Genomic DNA, 26,831 nt, shown 5'->3' with positions numbered 1-26,831 from the left:
TAGTGAGTTCATCCTCCACTCTCCAATACTAGGTGACCAACAATGAAAATATTTATGGACTTGCTTACAGTATTTTTGTTACTCTGTGTGTTGATTTGGCATGGCCTGTATTTTAGTAGAGGGGGATGGCCACATAAGTGGCATCTGTGAGAAACTGCTAGAGGCTTCCACTACATCTGACAGAGTAATGATAATTCAGAGCCCTGATGGCTCTGAAATATCATGCTGCTGGCCCAATTAGAGAGGTGGGTAATGCCTCCTTGATGACATCTTTAAGAAGAAAATCAAAACAGACACAGGCAGACTTTTCCATGGGCAGCAAGGCACTGCTGTGGGGGGGCCACCCCAGCACAGCCCATGGAGCTGTGGCTGCCACCATCTCAGCATGGCCCACAGTGAGCCTTTGCCTGGCCACCACTAGCCAGCCACGCTGCAGGCAGAAGGGCAGGTGGGGCGGTGGCAGCAGCTTCTCCTTCCCACCGCCCTGCATGAGAAGAGGCATTAAATAGCACCAGCACCACAGTGGCTGCCACTGCAAGTGGCCCTGGCTGGCAGCAAAAATCTGGTGAGCAACTCCCCAACATGGAATCTCAACAAGACTGACCTCCCAGCACTGCAGGATCCCGCAGAAATCATTGAATGGGTGGAACTTATTGGCAACTATGGACAACAGTTTTTCTTCTAAGTCAGAGAAGAAGAGGAAGTGAGGACATTAAGGAAAACAACACCAAGGTGAACAGAAAAAGGAGGGGGGGAACTGCTCCAAGTGTTGGAGCTGAGACTCCTCTGCCGGCCATAGTGAGGACTGTGGTGAAGCAGGCTGCTCCCCTGCAGCCCATGAGGTACCCAGAAAATACAGAGATTCACTCGCAGCCTGTAAGAGAAATATTCACTGGAGCAGCTGAATGCCAGAGAAAGCAGTGATCCAGTGGGAGACCCAAGTAGAGACAGAGGGCCCCTGCTTCCAGAGATAAGAGATAGAGGGCCCTTCCTACAAACTAGAACAGCCAATCCTCAAAGTACTGCACCTTGTGGATTAATGACCCACACCACAGCAATTTTAGAAAGATTGTTTGCCCATGGCAGGGGACTCACATTGCAGCAATCTTGGCAGGACTGCTGCTCGTAAGACTGGAGCCACACTGGAGGAGTTCAGAGAGAATCATCTCCCATGGGAAGGACCCCATGGCACAGCAGAGAAAAGACTTTTCTCCCTGAGCACACAGAAAAAAGATCTCAAGTGATGAATTAACCAAAACCCCCACCCCCTGTCTCCCTGTGCTGTCAGGGGGAAAAAGAGAGGGAGAGAAAAGTGTTTTAAAGGCTTATTTTTCTTCTCATTATCCTTCTCTGACTCTGTTAATAATAAATTTACCTTTTACCCTAAAGTTTGAACCTATTTTGCCCTTAGAGTGTTTTCTCCCAATCCTTATCTCAACTCATGAACCCTTAATTAATTTCATTTCCCTCTCCTCTGCCCAACTGTAACAAGAGAGAGTGAGTGAAAGGCTTTCTTTAGTGCCTGGCATCTGGCCAATGTCAAACCATGACATTGCTACATATTTAGTTAAATTACAAGCAGAGCCCTCTAGTGAGTCCTGTAATTACATTACTTAATGCTTTCCAATATTTCCAATCTGGTTTTATCTGCATTTTTCATTTTTTTCGACCATGTATTCAGTATAACTTTAAGAACTAACTGTCTAAGTAACTGTGGGCCAGGGATGCTAGGGAAAGGATTATTAAAAATCACCCAAAAAATGTTTATCTCTGCCTGCAAACAGGCAAGAAGCAACCTGCTAGTCAGTCAACACTGAACAGTATTACCACAAAAGATTCCTGGGCTTCAGCATTCGTTCTAAAACCCACTCTGAATTATCTTAATAGCTTCAGAAACATTAAATACACCTGGTGCTATAATGTATCACTAGCAGGATATCTGCACTAGGCTGGTACTGCGATCAAAAAAACTAGACAAGCTAGAATCAACTGAGATGAAGCATACCAATAAACAGAAGATACAAACATGCAGGTCATTCTTTAACCTTCTCTAATCCTAAGAATGCAATTATATCACACTGACGCTTGCTATAGAAATCCTACTAAGATCTTTCAACATTTTATTTAAAATGTACTCTGGGGGGAGTGGCTAATACACCTAAAGGCTGTGTTGCAATTTATCAGGACCTTGATAGGATGGAGAATTGGCACAGAGAAACCTAATGAAGTTCAACAAGGGAACTGCACCTGGAAAAGATCAACCCCAAGTATCAGTAAAGCCTAGGGGATGACCTACTAGGGAGCTCCTCTGCAGAGAATGACCTTGGAATCCTGGTGGAGCCACAAGCTGACCATTAGCCAGCAGTGTCCTTGCAGCTAGGAGGGCCAGTGGTATTCTGGAGTACATCAGGAAGATGGTGCCCAGCAGGTTGAGGGAAGAGATCCTTCCCCTCTATTCATCCCTTAAAAGACAATATCTGGAGTGCTGTGTGGAGTTCTGGGTCCCTCATTACAAGAAAGATAAGGAGCTACTAGAGATGATCCAGTGGAAAGCCACTAAGATAATTAGGGGTCTGGAACACTTTTCTCACAAGGAGAGACTGCAGGAGCTGAGTCTGTTTAATCTAAAGAAGAGAAAAAAGAGAAGAGATTTAATCAACACATACAAATATCTCAAAGAAGGTTGTCAAGAGGATGGTGCCAGACACTTTTCAGTGGTGCCCAGTGACAGGACAAGGAGGAATGACCATAAACTAAACCACAGGAAGTTCCACCTCAACATGAGGAAGAACTTCATTACACTTAGAGTAGAAGAACACTAAAACAGGCTTCCCAGGGAGGCCATAGAGTGTCCACCTCTGGAGATATTCAAAACCTACCTGGACACATTCCTTTCCTGTGTAACCTGCTCTGGGTGACCCTGCCTTGGAACAGGGTTGGACTGCATGATCTCCAGAGGTTCCTTCCAGTCCTACCAGTTCTGTGATACTCCAGGGCAAATCATCTCCTTAGCCACACTGACCTTAATCTCAAGCACCAGATTTATAGACTGAAAGCTGTTGAGGACTACAAATAGTACAGGTAGTTCAGTGTACAGCTGCACTGCAAGATACAGTTTGTTCCCTGTGTGGGGGGAAATGGCTCAAACCCCCAGCAATGAGCCCTTTGCCCAATAAAAGGCACAGATTTGCCATGGCAGCTGCACGGTGCCCAGTCACCCAGAGACTCTGTAGAACCCAATGAACAGTGAGAAGACCCCAGATCAAATATCACCATTAAACAGGCACAAAGAATTTGTTCAGGGTCCCTACCAGGAGACATCCAACTCCATCTCTCATTATATTGAAGCACCATGTTAAAAATTCTTAAAGGAAGCAGAGTCTAGAACTATATGGGAAACCTTGTGTCAGTGAGAGAAACTTGTCTCCATGTGAGGATATGGGGAGTCAGGTGGGACACCCATCAGCTCACTGGATCTGCCTGTGGTGAAGGGGCCTCAGCCCCACAGCAAAAGCCTGGTGTGGTGCAAGTGTGACTGCCAGAGTAGCTCCTGGGTGGTCAAACAGGCAGGTTTCCTCAATCGGCTGTGACACTACTGATCTTTTGTCAAAATATTTAACTCTTACTCTGCTTTTCTGCCAGTAAAATCCTACTGAGCAACAAATGTTTCTACCTTGGATACAAAGTTGCAAATGAGGGAAAACAGTTCATTAAGCCAAACACCCGGTGACAATATCTTCAGTATTATCAAAGGACAGTACAGTTTCTGTTTGAATAACCTTTGTATTTTCAACATTCTGAACAGTTTTTGTAGCCCTCAAGTTTTGCCTAAGTGAAGTAGCCTTAACTGAGCTTTAATGGCTTTTTGAACTCCAGAAATGAATGTGTTCTTATAATTATTATTATTCCTCCTCCCTCTGAAGAATTACTGGGCTCAAATCTTTCACGAGGATTCTGATGAGTGGGGTGCACAGGCCAAAATAATTCCTAGATCAAAGAGCTTCCTTAATACAAAGTGAAAGAAAACCCAAAATTTAACAGGGATCAGAGTTTGACTCAAGCCTCATTGCTCTGGAGATGGCAGTATGCTATATGCTATATGCATATATGTTTGATTGCCAAAGGTAATCCATTATTCCCTTTCAGAAAAATAAGAGAATCAGTGGCTCCAAATTTTTTATTAGGCTGTTATCAAGCAAATTTTAAAATTCATACCTCTTGTTAGCAAAATGCATCACAGCATACATGTATTTGTAGTATGTTAATACTTAGAAGATTCTATAATTGCACATGAGCATTTTGCTATGTTATATACCAGCACAGCAAGACAGAGGGAAGAGGATGAGACTACAAAACTTGTCTAAGAGAAAAGCTACCTTTTCCTCATCTACTTCAAGTAGCAAGAAGATGTTAGCTATCAGCTAAAAGGTTTAATTTCAACTCTTACTTAAAAAGAACTCATTCCCCAGAATAAAATAAATTAATAAATAAATGTAGTTATTTGTCCAAGGTGGTAAAAGTCAGGAAAAAGCTGTGAATAATTCAGTAATTTCCTTATTTACAAAGTATTTATTTATGAAAAGCTTTGTGAAATTTGCAACAATCTTTTATGCCTCATCCCTACTGTGACAAGGGAATAGGAAAAACTAAAGAGGTAAAATTTCAAGGGTTTCTCTCTGCAATTAAACAAGCCCTAGAATCTAGGAGAGCAGATCTGCACTTTCAGAAAGCGGTAACACAGAAATCAAATAGGTCTTTTCTGGTTTGCATTTTATTTTGATGAGCAATCTAAGCATACTAGCTTACACAGCCTCCAAAATTTAGTCCTAAATAACAGAAAGGAAAAAAATACAGATATATCTGAACCACTACCATCTTTGCACGGCAACACATATTTAGAAGTACTTCAAATTAAGTATAAAAATACAGAAAAGATCCAGGAATAACAAAGGTACTGAAGGAATATTATTTCAGCTTTATTTGTCATACTATATTAATAGCCAATTCCAGAGAAACATTTCAACTAATTTAATAACAGAGTCATTATATACCACTAAAGTGAGACTGGAAAGTACCTTGGCTAAGTATCTTTAGGTCTAAGAGATATATTGTGCTCTGCTGTCACTTCCATAACACTCATTAGGATGTCAGTGACATTTGGATGCATGACTGGTAGGTCACCCACAGCAACCTATCAGCCACTTGCTGCCAGCAGACAGTGAACTAGAACCAGCTTTGTTATCTTCTGCAGCTGGGCCTTGTATACATGTAACAAGTTAGAGTAGAACAAAAAGAACATTTTTAACTTACAGGAACTACAGTGAATACTATTTTTGCATTTCACCTCAAACTCAATTCATAAGTTAATGTGGTAAATTTGAACACTACTCTTCATCAGAAAAGACTGAACTCACTAAGTGAGCGTATTTTAATAGTCTAGGGCTGTTTCAAACAGCAGCATACCAACTCAGAAAGAATTGGATAGGCAAATTGTCTTGACAAAATTCTGTGGAAATAGTTTTACCTCACAATGTGATCATATTTTATGAGCTACTTGCAGTAAGAGAATACAGAACTAGTCAGGTGTCTGCTTTTTCCTATATACAATACGATTTTGAGGTTTTCTATAACACTGCTAATGGAGAATCAGATATCCAATAAAACAGAAGCTGAAGATGAAAGCTGGCATGAAAAAGAAACTTACCTGGTATTCCATAAAAGGAGCATACCGTTTGTAGATTTATTTTAAACTGATAGCACCTTGGAATTTTGCAATACTAAAATACTTTTTAAATCTTATCATTGAAGAGTATAAATCAAGAACGTTGGCACATAAGTTTTATTATAATTCTTTGATCAGACTAATGATGTAATTTATGACTGTAACTAATTCTGAAATTGCTTTTATTATAAAAACATTCTGAGAAAAAACCAAAGATTTCATGTGTAGTACTTGCAACTTTAATACTACGGAAGTAAAAATACAAAAACCTGATCTATTTAAAGACGCACTAAAACACAGCTCACACAGAAGGACACAAAATATACACAATAATGATGAAACACTAATTTTGCTTGGCTTTCAGTACTAAAATGGTTAACAATTTTTCATGTACTGAAAAAATGTTTCAGCATACAATACTCTTCAACCAAATATTTTCAGTATATTAAATGTTGTTCAAGAGTTCACTGTAATGCCACTGCCAATGACACTTGCACACAGAGTCAAATGAGAACACTGAAAAAAATGCCCTCCAAAAGACATAATGCATTCATATAATCAGAGCATGTATTTTCAGTGACAATATGCAATACTTGCTTCTTGTTTAAGCATACTATACTGCTGCTGAACTGAATTTTATGAAAATCTCATCCAACAGATTTCAAATATAGTTTGCTTTTAATCATACTGTTAACATTTATAAGAAATTATTGGAGAAAATAAATTTCTTGTTTTAATAAATTAAGCTTAATTTTTTGTCAAATTTTCCATTTGATGTAGAACCAGTCCTTACAAAAAAATAGAGGTTTTCATCCCCTTAGGACTTCACTACTTCCTGAATTTCTAATTAAAGGATATGTTTCACAAGTAAAACTGTTATGGCATCTCCCCTAAGACCAGGATAACTGTAAATCTGAGGGTACTTTACTACCTCTGTTTCCACTCTTAATCTTATTCCTCCTTTTGCCTCTCTGGTAATTCCCATCTAAATCCAGTCTGTTTAGAGATTAATGTTCCTCCAATGTAACTTGGCATGTGCTACGGGGAATCCTTTGCTTCTCTTGTTTGTCTGGAACAGCACTCTGAAAATGGAGTTTGCTGGGAACAATACATAGTAGTTCTAATAAAAATTGTGAAGAAAACCTTGGCCAAATGAGTCCTTCTGCACATTATACAATTTTTTTTTTTTTTTTGAAAAAGGGAAATCGACTCTCAGTACCGACTCACTCCTTCTAGGCCACAGTTGTAGTTCTCATGTGGCAATATGCTACTTCTATACCCTGCATGAAGATCAGAAAACTCTCCTTACTGAAAAACTTAGTAGTTTATCCTGGGTAACACTGCTTGCTACCATTCATGAGCACCAGATAACAGAAAGTTTTTTCCAAGGAGAGAGGGAATTCATTACAGACAAATATACATATATATATATATATGTAACAGTAGTGAAAATAAGCATTTCTTAGAAAATACCAAAACACAAAACCATGAAGTACTTTCCCTTCAATTTCTATTATTGCAGGAAGCAAACTGCCAAGCTGTAATCACTGATAGCATTCATAATGAAATCTATTACAAGTTTCAGGTATAGCTGATTATATCCTAAAGAAAACATGGCATTAAAAATTAAAGTGGATTGTTTCTCTGCAAGAAAATGCATCATATTTTGTGGCAAAACAAAGCAACTGAACTTTCTGACTAGGATTCAACACTTCCTCTGAAAAAGTTCACAGAATCACAGAAGCATCCTGCTTTATGCTACCAGCCTATGCCCATGCTTACTAAGTCAGGGAAATGCTTTATTTGCATTTGTTGCTTTTTTTTTTTTAATCAAGCCACTTCTAAAGAGCTGTAGCACTTAACATGGAACAAGTTAAGTGCAGATTATCTTATTTGTTTGCTTTATTATACAAGTCAAGGTTATCCATCATCCTGATAATGATTTCAATGATTTTTTATGACTGATAATTTAGAGTCAGTTTGGTTTGTTGCTCAGTTTTTGGGTGCTTTTTTCTTGGGGGGGGGGAGGGGCAAAGGAGGGCTGGGTTGGTTTTTAGTTTCGGGACAGGGGAGAGAAGAAGTGGGGTGGGGGAAGTAACTTTGAGTTTGATACTTATAACTGCCACGTTAGAAACAATCACAAATACACTGTATAAACCTTTTGGATCATCCACTTCAAATTACCTGGATTCACCTAGCTTTTCAACAAAAAGTGGGACAAAAACAAAGTTAGTCTCTCCAAACGTATCTGTCCCACTACCTCACTGAGTTCAGTTCAGGAGTAAGATTTTTAAGACCTGAAGACTTAAAACATTTCCTAATCTGGAGGTTAATCACTACAGCTTAAAGATTTGTTTTATTACTACTAAATGCTTTGGTATTTAACCAAAAAAATAGACTATTCATATCTATAAATATACAGAAAATAGTGAAATTGAGAAATAAAAAAAAATGCAATTAAGGACATAAAGCTGAAAAACAGAGCAAAACAGTTCTCAACTGACCTCTTTGTCTGGTGTTGAAGTGCCTTCATCATTCTGATCTGTAAATGAAGTTGTCCTGCTTCTGTTGCCAGTTGATGGAGGGGATTTGGAAGGGGCCTACAGAGAGATCATGTATATTAACAAGTAATACTGTTAACTCCAGAACTAATTATTCTGCATCATCGTTTACTTCAAGAATTACTAACTATATCATCTCAGTAAAGCCCAGTCTAGATCTTTTTAAAGAAAACTGTCCGTGACAAGTTCTACCTTACCACAAAGTCCCCAGAGCAAAATGTGTTATGAACCAGCCACAAGAACAAACAAAAAATTAGGTTATTTGGATTATTTCTGATTATGGTACTCTTACACTATATCTGAAAAACAAGCTTCCTCATATTTTAGGAACATATTACAGTTGCCTAAGGTTTAAAAGTTTAGTAATTTGAAAGGGATTAAATAATTTACAAGTGGAACAGAATCTGATTAAGAACTTTGAAAATTATCAACAAAAAATGACACCAAAAAGTTTATAAATATTTAATTTATAACATTTTAAAAATTGAATTTAAATAATGAAAAAGGCACAAGAAATTGCTATATTTTCTGATGTCAATATGTACTTGTTGTTCCTGTCAGAACTGAACATCTATTCACAGAAATTTTACAACTTCATTTAAATTGAGGTTCTAAAAAGTCACACCAACACAAACTACCTTTCCAGCCTCATAATGCATATTTCAAATATAAAATTTCAGTATAAATGTAATGAGTAGCAAACTATCAAGAAGCAGATCTATACCAAAAAAAGTAATTAGCAAGATTTATCATTAGGCATTTTGAGAGGTTGGAAGGATTGCGGGCTCAAAATATTTCAGGCATGTGGTGGGGGGAAGAGGAAGGTCAGGCCTTGCTTTGATGAGGTGATGCCCTGCTGCACACACCCCATTCCTGTGGACCTGTATCACAGCCCTGCAGTGGCTGCCAATACCTGGCACACAGAGGAAATGTGCCACGCTTCACTCCTGGAGCTCCAATCCAGACCCAGAGTGGTCAGATGATCAGAAACTCCACCTGGCAGAAGAGCACAGGGGTACTTAACTCAGGATATAAGGCAATGTTGAAATTTCTATCAGCTGAACACTGCTAGGACCAGGAGTGGTAGCTATATTTGTTCTTCTCTATATCAAAATTATCCTAAAATCAGTCATAGTTACAGGACAGGGTAGACTAGCGTTCCAACTTGAAAATAGTCAAAAATCACACAGCTTACTTAATACCAAATCAAAATAGCTATTATCATGAAAGCTTTATGTACTGCTGAAAACAATCATATCAAAGTATTCATATAGTTTGTAAAAAAGCCTGATCTATTCATGCTGACAAGCTTACTCTTCTTCTACTCCTAACCTCAATCTAATGCAAGGATTTTAAAGAAGATTATTTGGAAATCAATTTCCTTCTGTTTGATGAGGGTCAGAAACATTCAAGGACACTCACTGCTCAGAAGCAGTATGAACCTATTTCTTCACCCCTGCCCTTAATGGTCCTACAATTCTCACTGCTGCCTTCAGACTTCTTGTCAATTTACAGTCATTTCAGTGGCACTGAGCTTTGCAGTACAAATATTCATTGATCTTATGCAAAAACAGAAAGATCCGAAACAGGATATCAACTGCCTGACGAGCTCAAGGCTGACCAAAGATAAAGCATGGCTTTGAGGGCACTGTCCAAATGCCTCTTTAGCACTGACAGGCACTGCAGGGGAAGGCATCAACCACCTCTTCTGAAAGCCTGTTCCAGGTTTTGGACACCCTCTGAGTAAAGAGGTGTTTCCTCATGCTAAGTCCAAACCCCCCATGACAGACACAGTTTGATTATTCCTGCATGTCCTGGCACTGTGTACCAGGGAGAAGAGCTCAGCACTTCCCTCCCCAGGAAGCTGTAGGCAGCAGTGAGGTCACCCCTCAGCCTCCTCCTCTCCAAACCAGACCAGCCCAGTGCCCTCAGCTGCTCCCCAGAGCACATTCCTGCCAGCCCCTCCCCTGCTCTGGTGCCCTGCTCAGGACATGTTCAAGTACCTTCAGACCCTTTTTAAATGGTGTGCCCAGAACTGCACACAGTACTCGAGGTGAGGCTGCACCAGTGCTGAATTCAGCACTGAGGATAATCAGCACTCTTGGCTGGCTGGTGATGCTGTGTTTGATCACCCAGGATGAGGTTTGCTCTCCTGGCTGCCAGGGCACACACACTGCTGATCCCAGTGAGCTTCCTGCCAGCCAGCCCTCCCAAACCCCTTTCTGCAGGGCTGCTCTCCAGCCACTCCTCTCCCAGTGCACACCCATGCCTGGGATTACTCCATCCCAGGTGCAGAATCCAGCATTTGGTTGGTCTTGTTCTGTTTCATGCCACTGGTGACTGCTCAATAACTGATAAAAATTGATTGACTGATCCAGTCAATCCAGATCTCTCTGCAAGGCAAAGCCTCTTGGAGAGTCAGCAGCACTTCCCAGTTTGGTATCATCACCAAACTATCTGAGCATTCAATGCAGCCTCCAGCTCACTGATGAAGAGATGGAACAGAGCTGCCTCTAGAACTGAGCCCTGAGGAACACCAGTGGTTACTGGTCACAAGCCAGGTGTCCTGTTTGCTGCAACAGTTTGAGCCCTGCTCTTCAACCAATTCTTCACTCAGTGTGCTGCATACCTGCTCATCCCACTGTTGGAATACTTGTCTGGAAAAACTGTGGGAAGAACAGTACCAAAAGCCTTTATGTAAAACCCAGAAAAACTACATCCACCACCTTCCCTTCGTCTACCAGGCAGATGAACTTACTACACAAGGTTTTTAAAACAGGATTCTCCCTTTGTGAACCCATGCTGACTGTATCTGATGATTGCACTGTTCCTTAAATGTCTTTCATGGAAATGGAATGTCAGTGTTCCTACAGTCACGGTCCTCTGACCCAGGACCAGCAGTCCAAGGTCTGCTGAGGCAAAGACAGTATTGACTGTCTCCATTTTTTCTTCATCCCTATTTGTCAGGTGACAAGTAGCAGCTCAATACACCTGTAATTGCAATAGTGGTTTTTTCCTCCCTGACAGCAGTAAGAAAGGGATGTGTTTCTCAGACTGTGAGGGGCAGGTATTCTCAATCTGACAGGTGACACCAGTCAGCTAACCATGCATATAAAACAGGAAGGTCTACAAACACCTCCTCATAAAAAAAAAGTGTTACACTTGAGAAATTTGATAGGAAATAATGCATTTTAAGGATCTGAACTACTAAAAGTAAAGGGAAAAAGCATATCCCACACTTCTTGCAAGACTACAGTATATTTTATAAGCCTCAAAACCTCACTTCTTTTTTCTTTACAGAATCTGTTTTCAAATGAGATACAAGTGAGAAGACAAACCTATTACTTCTAAGATCAAATTTAACTATTTCCCCCCAGTGTTACTTGAGAGCAACTGAAGAGTAAGAAACATTGCAAGACAACTATTTTACATGAAAATAAAAATAAGTTGTAATTTTTTGCTTTGCCTTTCCATGTCAACCCTCGAGTTACATGATTTGCTCTGTCACAGTACGGTAGACTAGATCTGCAGACTAGGCATAATTTATCATAAGCTCTTGTATCAGGTTTCAGGGTCAAGGCCAGATAAAGACTAAAGAATATTACACTGTTGGGTGCATACATGCATAAGCCTGTATCTTTTCAGTAGGATGATTCTCAGCAAGTACCAGCTCCTGAACACAGAGTATCCTTCAACTAAGTGGATTACAATACTGTGAAAGGTATCATAATTTAGCTGCTGCATATTGAAAACAGTAAACTCTGCAGCTCAATCTCTTTTACACTGCACTGAAAGTTCACCACATATGGCAATCAAGACAGCACTTTAAACTGCAATTAATAAAAATATACTTCACTAACTAGAAAAGGCACAAAATTAATACTATAGAAGGCCTTTAAGTAAGGTCTCAATAAGCTACATAAGCTATACAAAACTCCACAATAGATCCATTTCCAAAAATCTTACCTCTATTTCACAAGTGAGTGATTCAAAGAATAGAACATAACCGTCAGCAGTTTTGGAACCGTGGTCTAATACTGAGACTATGCAGTGCCAAATCTCCCAGTGGTTCAAATTACACTCAGATCAAGCCCAGGCAACTAATCACCTATTTGTCAAATTAACTAAATTACTTGTCTGTAGCTAAACATTCACAGGATTTGGAGTTTATATCAGTTTTTATACTTTTAGATTCCAAGATACACAGGCTACTTAACCTAGCAATGAGACACAGGCAGACATTATCAGTTTATTCTGCTTTGACACATGCATGAAATCATCACAACATTTTTTTGGTGACTTTCACTTAGACTCTCCACACATGTCCTATCTACTGTATTACTATCATGCAAAAACAGCCTTTTCTAGAATACATTTATAATAACTTAGTGGAAGTACATGCAAGAGGAAAACGGTCAAATGAATTACTACTAGAACAAATAAATAAGCGCCTTGTTCTCAGATTTATACTAAACTCTCAATTAATCTGCAGTTAAAAAAATGCAAGGATAAGACCGAGGTAAGCAAATCAGCCCTCTAAAAGATGCTAACAGAAGGGACGTTCAGAAATGAAAGAACAAGCATTAGGATGAGAGACAAGGAACTCAATACTGGATTGTTATTCAGTGCACGTGAAAGTATCACTTTAAACGTTAAGGAAGAAACACATTTCTGTTTCATTCTGTTGGATGATCAGGCAAGAGCTCGTTTTCACATTCCGCCACAAGACAGCTTTTGTAAAGCGGCCAAAACGAAGCGGGGTCTCTGGCAGGCGGCGGATCGGTAACAACAAACTTAGATGACGAAGTTCTAGCGGAGCCACCCCGCGCTGACAGCGACCCGGGGAGCGATTCCGCCAGCCGAACCGAGCCCGGAGCCTCCGGCCGGCCCGGCCCACGCTGCGACCCTCCCGCGGCTGCGGCGGGGCCGCTCCGCCCGACCCGCGGGACAACGAGGCCTCCCCGGGCGAGGCGCGGCCTGGCCCCGCCGGTGCGAGGCCGCCACCAGCGCCCACAGCGGCGCGGACGCGTCTGCCACGGCCCCTCCCCGCCGTACCTGCGCCGGGAGCGAGCCCGCACGTCCCCCCGCTCCGCGCGGCAGCACCTGCTCCTCGCTGATCTTCTGCTTCAGCTTCTTGAACATGGTGGCGGGAGGGAGAAGGGGATGAGGGCACGGTTTGCGGGCGGGCCGGTCAGCCGGCGAGGGGCGGCGGAACCGATCTCCCCTCGGCCCGGCCCGCGGAGCCGCCGCCGCTCCGCCCTCGACCCCCCCTCAGCGGGGCACGGGCAGCCGCGGCCGCTGCGCCTGCGCAGCCAACGTGGAGCCGGGCGCTCCGGCCGGCACGGTGCGCGGCGAGGCACAAACTTCCCAGCGCAGCGCCCGCGCTACTCCTCCCACGGCGCGGGCAGAGGCAGCGGCCCCGGGCTCCAGCGCTGCGGCGGGGCGGAGCGGCGCTGCCCGGCCTCGCTCGCTCCATCTCTCCCGGCGGGCGAGGGAGGCGGTGCCGTCCTGGGAATGGAGCGGGCGGAGGAGTGACCGCTTCTGTCCGCAGGGAGGAAGAGCAGAGCTGTAAAGCCGCCGCATCGCTGCCCCTTCCCGCCGCCGTATGTGATTCCATACCTTAAACCTCGCCACGGAGACGCTGGATCTGCCAGAACGCTGATCCTGAGGGTCGGTAACGCTGATCCTGAGGGTCGGTAACGCTGATCCTGAGGGTCGGTAATGCTGTCCCTGGGGGTCGGTAACGCTGCTCCTGGGACTCTCCCTTGAGAGTCCTCCTCAGTCGGGCAGCGACAGTGTCGAGGACAAGCCGAAGAGCTGGGCAGCAAAGTAACAAAAATGTGCTCGGTTCCTCGGCTTGTGAAAGCTTCCAACTAAAAATTGCCTAGAAGTCGCTTTTTGAAGCTGCCTGGAAACCTATCCGCTCATAATAAAGTCTCGACGTTTTCATTTAGTCCACTCTGAAATCTTCTGTTTGTAAACCTGAGATACACTGTTACAGCCAAAGTACCATGGAAGGTGGAAAGGCAGTGTTTGCTACTGTTGTTGTTGCTACTTTCTCCACGAAACTAGGGAGAAAAAGTTCTTGGCTGCTTAAGGTTAAAAGCTCTGGCTTTAGATCCCTGGATGGCGTTTGTGTGATCAGTGTAAATGCAGAGGGCTGTCAGCAGCAACCAGCATTCATTCTCCAACAATGGGACTATTTTGAAACTTACTGTGTAGACAGTGACATTGTACGAAAGCTAAAAAATACGTGGTGCTGTTTGCAAAAAGCGATGAACCATGTGGTTTTTTGTAAAGCTTCCTACTAAGAAGGCTGTACACAGCAATGCCCAGAAATGTTTCTACTAAAATACACTCCTAAAATCTCTAATTAATTTGAGGGGAGTGGAAAGTGGATAGGAAAATATTTTCCAATTTGTTGTTACACTGACTAAAAGAAAAAAATCAAGATACATCCACAGGAAAAAAAATAAAAACCTGCTGGTTTCCCCAGTTTTGGGGGTTTTTTGCTATGTATTTAAACAAAATTATTTTTAGCAATCTGTTTAGTTTCACATAAACTGTGACTAGCAGTGACCCTTTTGTTTGTGTGTTGCTGTTAAGACTACTACACATATTTCAAATGACAGCTGTGACTTGCACCCTCTACTGATTTTTGGTGAGAATATAGTTGACTTCAAACACCTTCAAAAAAGTTAATCTGAACCTGCAAGCTGTAATAGCCAGGAAAGTACCTTGAAAATTTGTTGGGTATCTTTTCTGTAGGTTGAAACAGAGGTATAGGGAAAAGTCTCCCAGACTAAAAGGACAAAGCCATCTGAATAGCAGTCCGTGAGGAAATAAAATTAAATGGGTAATTGAGTTTATTGCATCCATAAAAATTAAACATTTTCTACTTCAGTGAGGTAGCTTCTGTTTCCTCTAACTATGACATGCAGCATGGTGGTAAAATTCAGAGGTTATCAAGTGAGATGAGCAATGCCTGATGAATGTTTTGGGAAACCCTTTAACAACCTTCAATAACCTATTACATCCATGACCCTCTCATACCTATGTTCTCTATTACAAATGCTAGCTTATATTCTCTTTTTTTCTGTTGAGATTAACATTCTGATTTAAACCTAAATCACTAGATGTAGTATGTGAATTTGATGGCACATGTATAATTGAAAGGACAGCTCCTGTAGGTATCAACACAGCTTTTTGAATTAATTCATAATATGTATACAAGACAAAAGAGAGCTCTGTATTATTTCCTTGGAAAATTTAAAGCTTGAAATTGTATGTTCTGTGTGTTTCTTATATACAGATGTCTTTGTAGGACTAAAAGCTATGTGGAAGGGAACAATTTTGAGACTAGAAACTGTGATAAAATAAGTACATTTTTCCTACACTAAATTCTTAGTTACTACTGAAAATGGTAAGGGGATTTATTAGTTGAAACTCTGATAAATGGGTTGCAATAATACTAATCTGGTAGTCATATGATAATTGGATATTTTCTATGGGACTTTTTTTACTATGGCAAGGTCTTCTGTTGTGCAAATTTCAATGTACTTAATCACCTCCTGTTCTTCACAGGAGGTTCCTAACCTGAAATTCAGAAAGATATTAAATAATATTTGCATATATAATTTAATCACATATAGATTGGTTGCATTTAAAAAATCAATGTCAATTTTAGTGCTTTTGAATTGGTATCTTTTGTGATACATGGCTAAGTGTCTAGTATTGCTCCCATAATACGAAGTGGCATCCCACATTAAGCAGCAGTGTCACAATTCTAAAGATATGTATAACTCTGCAAAACCCTATCATAAGCCTTCCAAATAGGATTTAAATATTTTAGCATAGTAGCAAGTTTGATTGAAACACATTGCAACATAAAAAGCATTTACTCTAAACCCCACAGTGTCCTGGTGAAAATGTCTCAAACTACATTCTTACAGAATGTCAAAATCCTGTACTTGACTGGATGATACCTTATTTCTAGAGGGTTGATCTGATCCTAGCAGATCTACTTGTAAAGTTAAAACAGTAGTCAAAAGTGAAGATAAGCCCCTCCTTTTTTATATTCCTTTAGTACACCAGTTAACATAGATTTTAAAAAGAGAAATATGACATCATGGTGCTGTCTGGAAAAGATAAATTTATACTTGTAAAAGGCATTGGTTATGGTAGATAATTAAGAATAAATGTCTGTTGCAAATTCAGTCTATAGCACTCATTAGGGTATTTCTTTGGGAAGGGGTATAGAGCATTAATGTGAAAGACTATTGTCATGCCAGTCTAATTTCTCTTATTTTCAGCAACACCAGCCCACATATGCCTGCCATCTCATTCCTTGCCTCTTGATAGCTTCAGTGCTTGTCAGACCATCTCTTTAGTCATTTCTGCATGTTCAGTCTGCAGAAAGCTAACCTGGCAAAGAGCAAGTATTTTCTGCTAACTTATTGTGCTGAGTTTCCTCGAGAACTAAAACTGCTGCAAAGGAGATAGAGGCAGTCAGGAGCTGGACAGTTTTATATCCTGAGTTATTTCAGATTGCTCGCAAACACACAGTCTTTGCTGAGAAATTTGCTTAACTTTAAACTCAAGTAATCCCACTGAGTGCTTCTTCAAGTTCAGCTAACAACAATTCTGTTACTAGAAATATTGGTACTGTGTCAACAACCTTAGCTCCTACTGATGGCTGAAGTCCTTAGCCTTCAGCCTACTGATGCATATAGTCTTTAGCCAATCTAATCTAATTTTAAAAATGCTATCTAAGATTGTAGCTTTCTGGAAGTCACAAAAAAAGCAATGTGCATAAATTATGGATATGGCATTCAATACACTTTCTCACATATTCCAATCCAAGTACTTTAGGAAGGACATATTAATTTGCTAGCAGCTAGTTCTTTCAATCCAGTTATCCAACACAAATATTAAAATATATAGAAAAGTGTAACATAACATATGTAACATTTCTGATAACTGCTCTTTACACAGTTTACAGAACATTGCATCTTGTAATATTTGCAGTTTCTACTCCTACTCATAAAATTCAAAATACTGTTGTTGATGTTAAAGTAGTCAGGGAGTGTATCATGCACAGTTGCACAGGTAATCAGTGTCAGCTCTGAAGTATTTTGATCTTTATTTCTACCCAAATATTACAAAATGCAGCACATTATCTGACAGGGAAAATTGTGGCAACTCATTATACCTGCAACCTATAGAATGAGAAGTAGTTGTGGAAAATGAATTCTTTATAGTGTTGTGATTAAACTCTAAAAGCTTTAATATAAATAAAAGGGGTAATCACAACATTTTTTCTAGCCTGCTCCAATTGCTAATTTTACTTTTATATATAGATGTTGTGACTTACAATCACCACCAGATGACATTGTTCTAGGACATTATGCCTCTGCCGAGTCATTGTCAGCATTACAAATGCAAAATTACTAATGAGATGAGAGTTTGACAGCATTCAGGTCAGGTAACAAACAAAATCCAAAGTTTTTTTGTCAGCTCTATAATCCCTCTCTGTACAAAGTATAGGTTGCTTTAAGTAAATTACTGGATATCAAATACGAAATTTCTTTACCACGAGCCTGAGTTCATAGCAAGATCATAGTCTATAATGTCCATTTGTGCATTCATACATTCACCTGTAATTCCCAGATACTGGTCTGAACTCAGTGAAAGTAAAACAGAGGAAAGAGTTTGTTAATGAATCGGATAAAGATGGTGAGTGACATGAGGGAGCAATCAGATTTGTGAGTGTGCTCAAAATGCACAAGGCTATGAAAAGAACAAGAGCACTGTCTGAGAATGTTGAAAGGTACTATAAAGGGTGAAATTGTTCACACTGAGAAGACAAGAGGAATTGAGTCACTTCAAAGAGAAGAAAAGATGATAGGCATTGCTGTTCTGCACCTTGGGAGGGAACAGAACCTCTCTGTTTTAACAGGAAAGTTCAGATCACATTTCATATCATATACCTGTCTCTTCAAAAGTATGAAGTGCAAGCTTAGCTGCTGAAGATAAACTACTAAGAACCACTGCAGTAAATGGCTCACTCGAAACATCTTTTTTATATGAATGGAATATAAGAGATCAAGAGATTCAAAATTGAGTGGCATGATTTGATCTTGCAAGAGTCTGACTTTTCTAAAACAAAAATCTTAATTTTATCACTACCTTGTTAAGTGTTATTTCCCTTCTGCTTTCTCTAATTTTTCTTTAATTGTACCTTAAAAACTCTGAATACCACAAAAAAGGAGCAAATGATGCTACAAACCAGCAACCATTTTTATCAACAGTAATGCTAGTAATGAGTTTGATTTTAAATTAGTTAGCATCAGATGCTCGCTTGAGTACTTTTATCCTTATTTCTATGATCACAATATAAACAAAGAAACATTCCTCTGTCCCCCTTCCAACTCCCTCCCCCCTCCCCCCCCCCAAAAAAAATCTATACATGCAGGGACCTTGATCAAAAAAGAGCAATAACTTGCTCCTGAAGAGAGAACTGCTTCACAGCAGAGGAATGGGCTGGTTTTGAGGGAGACCTAGGCCCTATTCCAGTGTCCTGGTCACCCACAGTGAGAAAGCCATTTTGCATCTTAGTGCTTCCATGGGTATTTTTATGAAGGACAGTTCAAATTTCCTGCAAACACGTGGTCAGTTTTCCCTCTTATCATGCCCAGTTGCTGACAGAAAGGTCTGTCTTGGTTTGAAAGACCGGGGTGAGTCTGCTAAGGAAGACAGGAGCCTCCCTTGAATTGGAATATTCCTCTGAAGTATTATAATTTTGAAATTATGGGGCTTTCAGGAAAAGATTTGGGAATAGGAATAACAGTTCTTTACCAGTATGTGTAACAAGGCAAACGACAGCTACAGCATGCACAGCAGTCAGAGCCCCAGGCTCAGTGCCAGCCTTCTCTGGGCTGTGGGGCGCTTTCCCCTCTGGTGCAGTTCCGGTCACAGCCGCCAGGGGCGCTGGTGGCTCCCGGCCGGGCAGGGCGGGTGCGATGATTCCCCCGCACCTGCAGGGGGCGCTGTGGCGCGGGCCCAGCCCCTCCCTCCACACGGCAATGGCGGCACAGCCGGGAGAAGGGATGGAAAGGGGATTGCTTTACAAAATCACCCAGCCGATCCCGGTGCCCCTCTGGATAGCAAAAAGGGCTGTAGCAGGGATTTTGGATGCAGCAAGCTGGGAAGGCAGGGATGAGCGAAGCCCTGGAGTGTAGATGAGATGCATCAGAAGCTCGGCAGCTGTAGAGCCGCAGGATGTCCCTGCAGGGCGTGCGAGTTTCAGTGCAGCAAAGAAACCTCAGAGCAGTGGCAAAAATCAGTGGGGACTGGGCAGTGACTGCCCGACTCCTGAACAGGGCTGGGAGAGAGAGACTCCCTTGGAGTGGGAGGGGGCTCGGGGATCCCAGGGTTTTCCCTGAAGCACCCCAGTGGGTGGTGAAATCCTTTTTCAGAGAGGTGGATGTAAACAGGGTCCCAGTTCTGTGGCTGCTCTCACGAGCAGAGACTCACCCCACGGCAGAAGCAGCAGAAGACAGAATCCTGCAGTAGTGGTGAATTCTTCCTGCAGTAACTGCAGCCTCCTTCCCCTCCAAATGCCGAGAGAGCAAGAAGGGGACAGCAGCTGCCCCAGCCACTTTTTACTCAGCCCAGTCCTTGCTGTATCTCTGCCCCTCCAAGAGAAACCCTCAGATAAGAAGAGTGAAACCAAGTGCCGTCCTCCCCTGAGCTTGGCAACTTCTTTTGTCTCTCTTAAATACTCGGTCGTTGTTGTCTTCTACCAACACATATGAGAGAAAATTCCCTGAGAGAGAGAAACAAAAGGAAGAATCCTAAGCCCCAACAAAGTCAAAGGAATGACTGCTTATTTAGTTGCTTTTTAGTTGTTGCAATATATAGGTTCATAAAACACCACTCGAACTGCTGGGATTTTTCTTATTCTATGATAATATTTTCCCCTAAACACTAAGAAACAGCAAATGATTTTGCTTAATAATTTTTATTTAGCAGGGATAAGAATTCATGCAAAGATCTTGAGACATTGAGTTGGGAAGAGCTAAAAAAAAACCCTAAAATGTCTTATTCCTTTGGCTAAAATACAGAACATTTAAAACCACATCACTGGAGATGCTGTATCCAGAAAAGTCATGGCATAACAGGTTCTCAAAGAAATGTACTGAATAAAATTTGTCACTGTCAATATAAGCAGTTGTTTTAAGGCAATTTAGGAAGTATTTTTCCCAATTACAGTACTGGATAATTTGATAGGTCATTAAGGAAAATGCCCACTTTCCTTCTATGGCATCAAATGTATGAAACTGATGTATGCAGTATACAGAAAGTTACAATTTAGGAATAATCAGACTACTTCTCTGCATCACAGTTTTGGAATCTATAAAACAGAACTGTTACACTCCAGTTTTTTAAAGTTCTTAGAAATGCTTCTACCTGAATTAAGGTGCAAATGAGACTGTATGCCAAAGTCAGTAGTATGGGGTTTTTATTGAATAGTAAATATGAGAGAGAGAGAGAGAGAGAGAGAGAAAGAAGTAGAAAAGAGGTGGAGGACAGAAAGAGACTGATTAAAGAAATCATCAGTCATGGATCCCAAATATATGCTGTTGATCCTCTCCAGTTGGTGTTCTGGGTGGTGAGAGTGCCCTCCAAAAAGCATAGAATCCAATGGATTGAGATATGCTCAGGCTAGGTGGGAATATCCAGGTACTTCCCTGGGGACATAGAGGAGAGAGTGGCAGTTTGACAGAGTCTCTTGAAGCAAACTCTGGATCTGTTACATCCCTTTCATCATGTGCAGTCCTGTAGTGCAAGGCCTCAGGAATAAGTCTGGGAGTGCCTTGGGGGTCATTGATGGATTATGAGACCCCTCAGCTGCCTCCCAGGTGAGTGTCCTGTGGATGTGGCCTGTGGGGCTGGGGTTTCACAGCTGGGCTGGTTTTTGTATGGGAATATAGATATTCAGTGCCTTTGACCAGAGGTTGCACCACACCCCCAAAACCTCCTCCTCCCCCCTCAGTTGGGGGAATTCTGTGTAAACTTGGCCTCTGGGGGCTGTGGTGCCCCCCACACCAAACCCAGCTAGGGATGATTTTCTACTGTGTTTGGCTTTCTTACGGATGCATTCCTTTTCCTCAGCCTTGTTTGTTTCTCCCTAGACCTGAGATGATTGTCCCCTTTATCTTATCTGGGTGGCTTATCTCATAGTCCAAAGTTCCAGTCAGGCATCTTCAAGGAGGGATGGGCTTCTGTAGTTGTCTTTATATAGTTTTTGCTATAATGGGTAAAACCCCTTCATAGCAATGTTGAAGGCATAAACCATTCCAGTGTCTGACACAGAACAAATAAATGTTTTGTTTTTTTTGTTTTTTCTCTGTGTTTTCACAAAGCCATTACAATTTCACAAAGGAAGGACAACAGTTTCATGTAGCTAGATCTATCAATTAGTAATTGTATTCAGGACATAAGGATTATGAAAGTAACATCTCTATGAACAACACTTTCAGATTAGAAACTAGTCAGCGTTGAGGATAATATCTGAGTACTGGTGTATTGTTGCTTGAGTATTGGCATGCTCAATTCCTTACTCCTTATATCCAATGAAATATTTTGGAGGGAGCTGTTTCTCACCCTACTTAACTCCTTTTTCTAATTTCCAGGATTAACTACAAATTTTGCCACCCACTGAATAAAGTGTCATATCTGGTTGAAGAGAACAAAGGCTTCAGGCTTGAAATTCCTTTCTTGTCTGATCTACTTCTCAATAAGAGGCCCATAGGGCACTTCTACATAAAGAAGAGTAACTTGCCTTTCATTTGAAAATAGAGAATGCTCCATTACCTCTCCTGAACTGCTACAGAAGCACAGTAATTATTCAGCATTGATTTGCACACGATATCTGGCTTTCTTGAAGTTCTCTAGAAACAGCTATATGGTAGGTGTATGCTAGGATGGCATGCCCATAAAATAAACACAAGTCAGTGTGAGTAAACAGGTGAGTAAAGTAAGTTCTGGAAACTTCAAGATACTGCACAGTAACTCAGCGATAGCAATGGAATTGAAGCGTGTGCTATTTGATACTGATCTGAGATTTATAATTTAAAATATTTTTAATCCTTGAGCTGGAAGACACGTAACTCTGAAAATATATAACAAAAAGAGATGCTTTCCTTGCTGCATTTTCATGCTATTTTATAACTTCTAGGAGCTCACCTGTATATTACTATGACATGCTGATATGTTTCCTTTTTACTATCCTCCTTGTCTACAAAGAATTACTACAAATGGAGAATCTGGAGATGTGAAAACCTTTGACTTGAAAAAAATACTTAAAAGAAGCAATTACCAAACTGATCAGAATGCTCTAATTATGTGACTCCGTGTCTCGGTTTCAAGAAAAATTTCAGGAGAAAACTCCCTGGAATGAGCATGTTGTCTAAAGGAGACTCTTTAATAACTCCCTTTTACTCTTGCACAGAGAGAAATGGATACCAGCGGGTGAAAACAAAACAAAACAAACGAAAACCCCCAAACACAGAAATGTTTATTAACAAAAAGGGGGGGGGGGGGGGGGGGGGGGGGAGGTGCCCGTAAGTCACAGAAGAAAATGTCAATTTCAAAACCTTAACCTCCACCCTCCACCAGACTGCATGGCCGTGAGGCAAAGATGGTGTCTGCCCCTCTTTGTCTCGGGGAAGGGGAAAGAGTTGACGAAGCAGCCGGGAACCTGTTGGATTTCTGGCGTGGGTCTCCTCCTGGCAGCAGGCGAAGTCGGGGGAGGGTAATGTCCTATTGGTGTGACTCTCCCCCCCGCCCAGCTGCCCGAACGGACTGAAAAAAAAAAACCCAAAAAAAGAAACAAAACCAAAACCAAAACAAAAGGCCGCCGAGAGGCTTTGCTTGTAAAAAGCCCCCGGCCAGGTTAAGGGAAAGTATCAGAAGCTCCTTCCCCAAAGTAGCGAAAGCTAATCCGGCGAAGGCAAGGGAGTAACAACCCGAGCCGTGGAGAGTGTGAGCGCTCCCCGCTCCGGCCACGGGTTCATTTTAAAGCTACAGCAGCCGCTTTCTGGGCATAAAGCGGATGATCGGGGAATAAAATACCATCATAAAATCACCCCTAGACACTCCGCATCTTCATCGCTTACCAGGCACTACTTCAAATCAAATTACAATTCTAATAATCAAACTGTTCTCTCTCAGACTTTGCTCACTTTGTCACTTTTGATTCCACACTCCTTTCTCACACATTAAGTCTTTCCCTGCTTGTACAGAAAACGCCAAAGATATCGATCAGGTACAGATCACAGAATAGTTATGTTTATTGTTAATATAAAATACAACATTTTGCTTTACTAATATTAAATCTTTATTGATGAGTTCACCTATTGAAATAGAACACATAATTTCTAGGCAAAGTAACTGTTTTCCAACTATTCAAAAAAACCAACTCTGATGGCTGTAACTGAAGTACTGAAATGTTACATTTACATAAGAAAAATAAACACTTTAAAAAAACATTTATCACCACAAAACAGTGACAAGTCTTCACACAAGTACTTCCTCTGGTAATTTCCTTCAAACCACTTGAACTTTTCCATGACTTGAAGGGGAAGAGGGTTTAACTTAAGGATTGCGATTATAGTTACATTTTTAATAAACCAAGTATGAACTCAAACTATTCTATTATAAAGAACTAGGCTGACCTCAACTTGTCCTGCTGCACCTGAAACTTCATTTGGAATAGCATCTTTGGGAGAGAAGACAAAACAGATGCTGTGTTGATCTGGATTATTTTAGTATTAAACTGTATTCAGTATATTTGGGTCAGGCAGAGGTCAGAAACAAAAAGTTCAGCTCTAGAAGGATACTAGAAATTTTACAAGTTTGTTTACTACAACAAAAGAAAACTAGCCAGGCATAAAAAGAACAAGACAACTATGTTTTATTACTCTGTCTGGCTAAATTAAAGGATTTCAGTTAATTTCTTTTTATACTTCCATTACTGCCAAGTCCTTATGAAACCAGGAACTATATTGGGAGCTTCTCAATTCTGATTTAGCAGCAATTTGCATGCTGCCAAAGAAAATCAGAATTATTATGGAAGTCACTGCTCACTGAAGAATTTACAGTATGGTTTTTACTCTGTGATTCTTTTCTATTAAGCACTCAACACTACCTCCTCACAGAAGTGCTACACTGAATTATTTACCAGAGATGACAACCTGACACGCTCAGGCAGGAACACCTGCTGTGGCTTCTTGAGTCAAAATACACAGAGCTAATGGGAACACCAAGATGAAATTCTGTCTCCTACCCATAATGACTAGAATAGTCTTTGAATAGTGTTTGACTTACAAGTGTAAAGTGTCATTTATTGGTGTTCTATTATCCTACCATATGCAGTTAATCCCTGTAACTATTCAAAATAGTTAATATGTTATTTCTATGTCATGTAACTACCTAGACCTCTATTCACCTCATTCTTCAATATTAACAGGCCACAACCCAAAGCACAAAGATAACCTTGCAGTTGGTACACCACGAGAAGAGAAAAATCTGTTGCTAAAAGTTCATATTTAATGATTATACTATAAATATGCACAGAAAGTCTTAAAAGGAAGGCATAACTTCCTTTTGGCTCTGTTCAGGTACTGGAAGAAAGGTAACTCTTCACATGCTTTCATAATGCATTAACCATCATCATGTATTGTATAATTCTTGTTCAAACTGTTTTCTAATGGTTGCACTCAAAATGTTTCATGCAGTATTTTCGTCTCTTCCTCCATGTGTTTTTTTATCTAATTAGGCACAATATGAACTTTCACACATTCATTTATTTCATTATTCGAAGTATTTTTCTGGATATTTTGTTCTTTCTAGTCTAGCAGTCCAGACTTTTACTAGAACAAATAAGCAAATAACATACTGCTTTCCTTCTTGCCAACCTCTGTTAAAACCCTTTAATTTCTTACAGGTATGGACAATGTCAGAAAGTCTCATTGGGTCATATACTACCTACAAACTGTATGATGCTTGGGGTCTTCTGGTGTAATCCATTTAGCATGTGCTCAAGCAGAGCCATGCAGGAGGTTTAGGTAGAGGGAGGAACTCTGAGCATTATGAAGTAACAAAATTCATAAGTAACATTATGAATAACATGAATGAGAGCATTTTAGCTTCCGTGGTGCCAGTAACAGAGTACACAGTGTATACTTTTAAAACATTCTCTTGCTGACACTTTAAAGCCTGCAAAACTGCCGTGAAGCTATTGAGCAGGTTTAAAAGTGACTTCACTTATGTAAGCAGCCTGAAATACTTCAGAACAAAGTATTCAGAATCAAGGGGGTACTTGTCTGGAGTTCAAAGGAGAAATTGCCACTTCAGGAGAATACCTAGTCTCCAAAAAGAAACCTGGGAAAGCAGACATCACACAGGTAAATGTAGTCATCATTCAAAAGACGCCTCAGAACAAAGAGAACAGAGAGGTGATATTCTGCTAACACAATCCAGAGCAGAGAGACAGGTATGTGACAGTCTTCCAATCACTCTTTGTCCAAAACAAAGAAAAATGTCTTAAGTTCAAAGATTTGCACTTGAGCGCGGTTTTGTCTTTTTTGCACCAATTTAGAAATAAGAAAATACAGTTGCATCATTCATTCAGAGATGCCCCAAGAAGATGAAAGAATAAAAAATGAAAAGTTTTGTGATATGGTGCAAAGAAAACAATAAAGGGGAACAGAGTTCCCTCATGCCTGTTTGAAAGGATTGCCACTGCAGACAAGCAGTTTAACATTACGAAATAAAATCCACTAATGAAAACTGTTAATTTTACTTTCAGCTAGTGAAACTAATTTCTGCAGTCATGGAAGACTGTTGTTTTTTGTCTAAATAAAACTGCTCAAAGGTGAAGGCTGCTTGAAGATAGAAATACTGACGGCATAGAAAGCTGAAGTTTGCCTCCAGTACCTCCAATGTTTCCAGAGAACATGATTTTAAGGAGAGAAGGGAGAAGAGTGTAAATACTTAATCGACTTGATGATGGAAATAATGTTTCCTTTAAGAATGAGAAACTTATCAGGCACATTAGTTAACATAAAATATTTATAGTCTTGAATTAAAAAATCATGAATTGTTTACTTTTTAACATAAACTTCTGCCCGTTTTATTTCAAATATTTAAGTATATTTTTGTTTGTTGACATATTTTGAAATAAGGGAATGCATAATTACTGAAAATATAAACTATGAAGAGAATTCAAACATGGGAGTCAAAATCAGAACTTCACAGTGCAAATACAGAAGAGAAAAAGGATCAGAAAATGGCCTCACTGTAGAGATAACAGCACCATATTGAGAAATGAGAGCAGTGGCAACTGCTCAAGGATAGCAAGTATCAGGTTTTCAGTACACCAGTGTAAAAACCTCCACATCTTTGCAATCCTGACCTTCTGAGTACTTTTACTACAGCAATCTGCAACGAGAGCCTGCCAGCAAGAGGCTGCAAACAGCAGC

General features: G+C 40.7%; 1 protein-coding gene across 6 annotated transcripts in view; it reads right to left on the bottom strand.

Annotated features, from left to right (window-relative positions):
- GOLGA4 (golgin A4) overlaps window positions 1-13,574 on the bottom strand; it is a 69,924-nt gene extending 56,350 nt beyond the window's left edge. For 4 of the 6 annotated variants that reach the window (XM_079302902.1, XM_079302906.1, XM_079302903.1 and 1 more), the window contains exons 1-2: window positions 13,339-13,574; window positions 8,227-8,322 (exon numbers count right to left, since the gene is read on the bottom strand). In XM_079302902.1, the coding sequence (XP_079159028.1) occupies window positions 8,227-8,322; window positions 13,339-13,425 (183 nt within the window). In that variant the 5' untranslated portion in view covers window positions 13,426-13,574. The remainder of the gene's footprint in view (window positions 1-8,226; window positions 8,323-13,338) is intronic. The other 2 variants (XM_079302905.1, XM_079302907.1) reach the window with 1 other exon arrangement.
- Window positions 13,575-26,831: the final 13,257 nt, after the last annotated feature.

Source organism: Erithacus rubecula (genome assembly GCF_903797595.1).
Source record: "Erithacus rubecula genome assembly, chromosome: 3".
NCBI classification, from domain to species: Eukaryota; Metazoa; Chordata; class Aves; order Passeriformes; family Muscicapidae; genus Erithacus; species Erithacus rubecula.
Note: the sequence above shows the minus strand (reverse complement) of the source record. Positions and strands in the feature narration are given on the sequence as shown.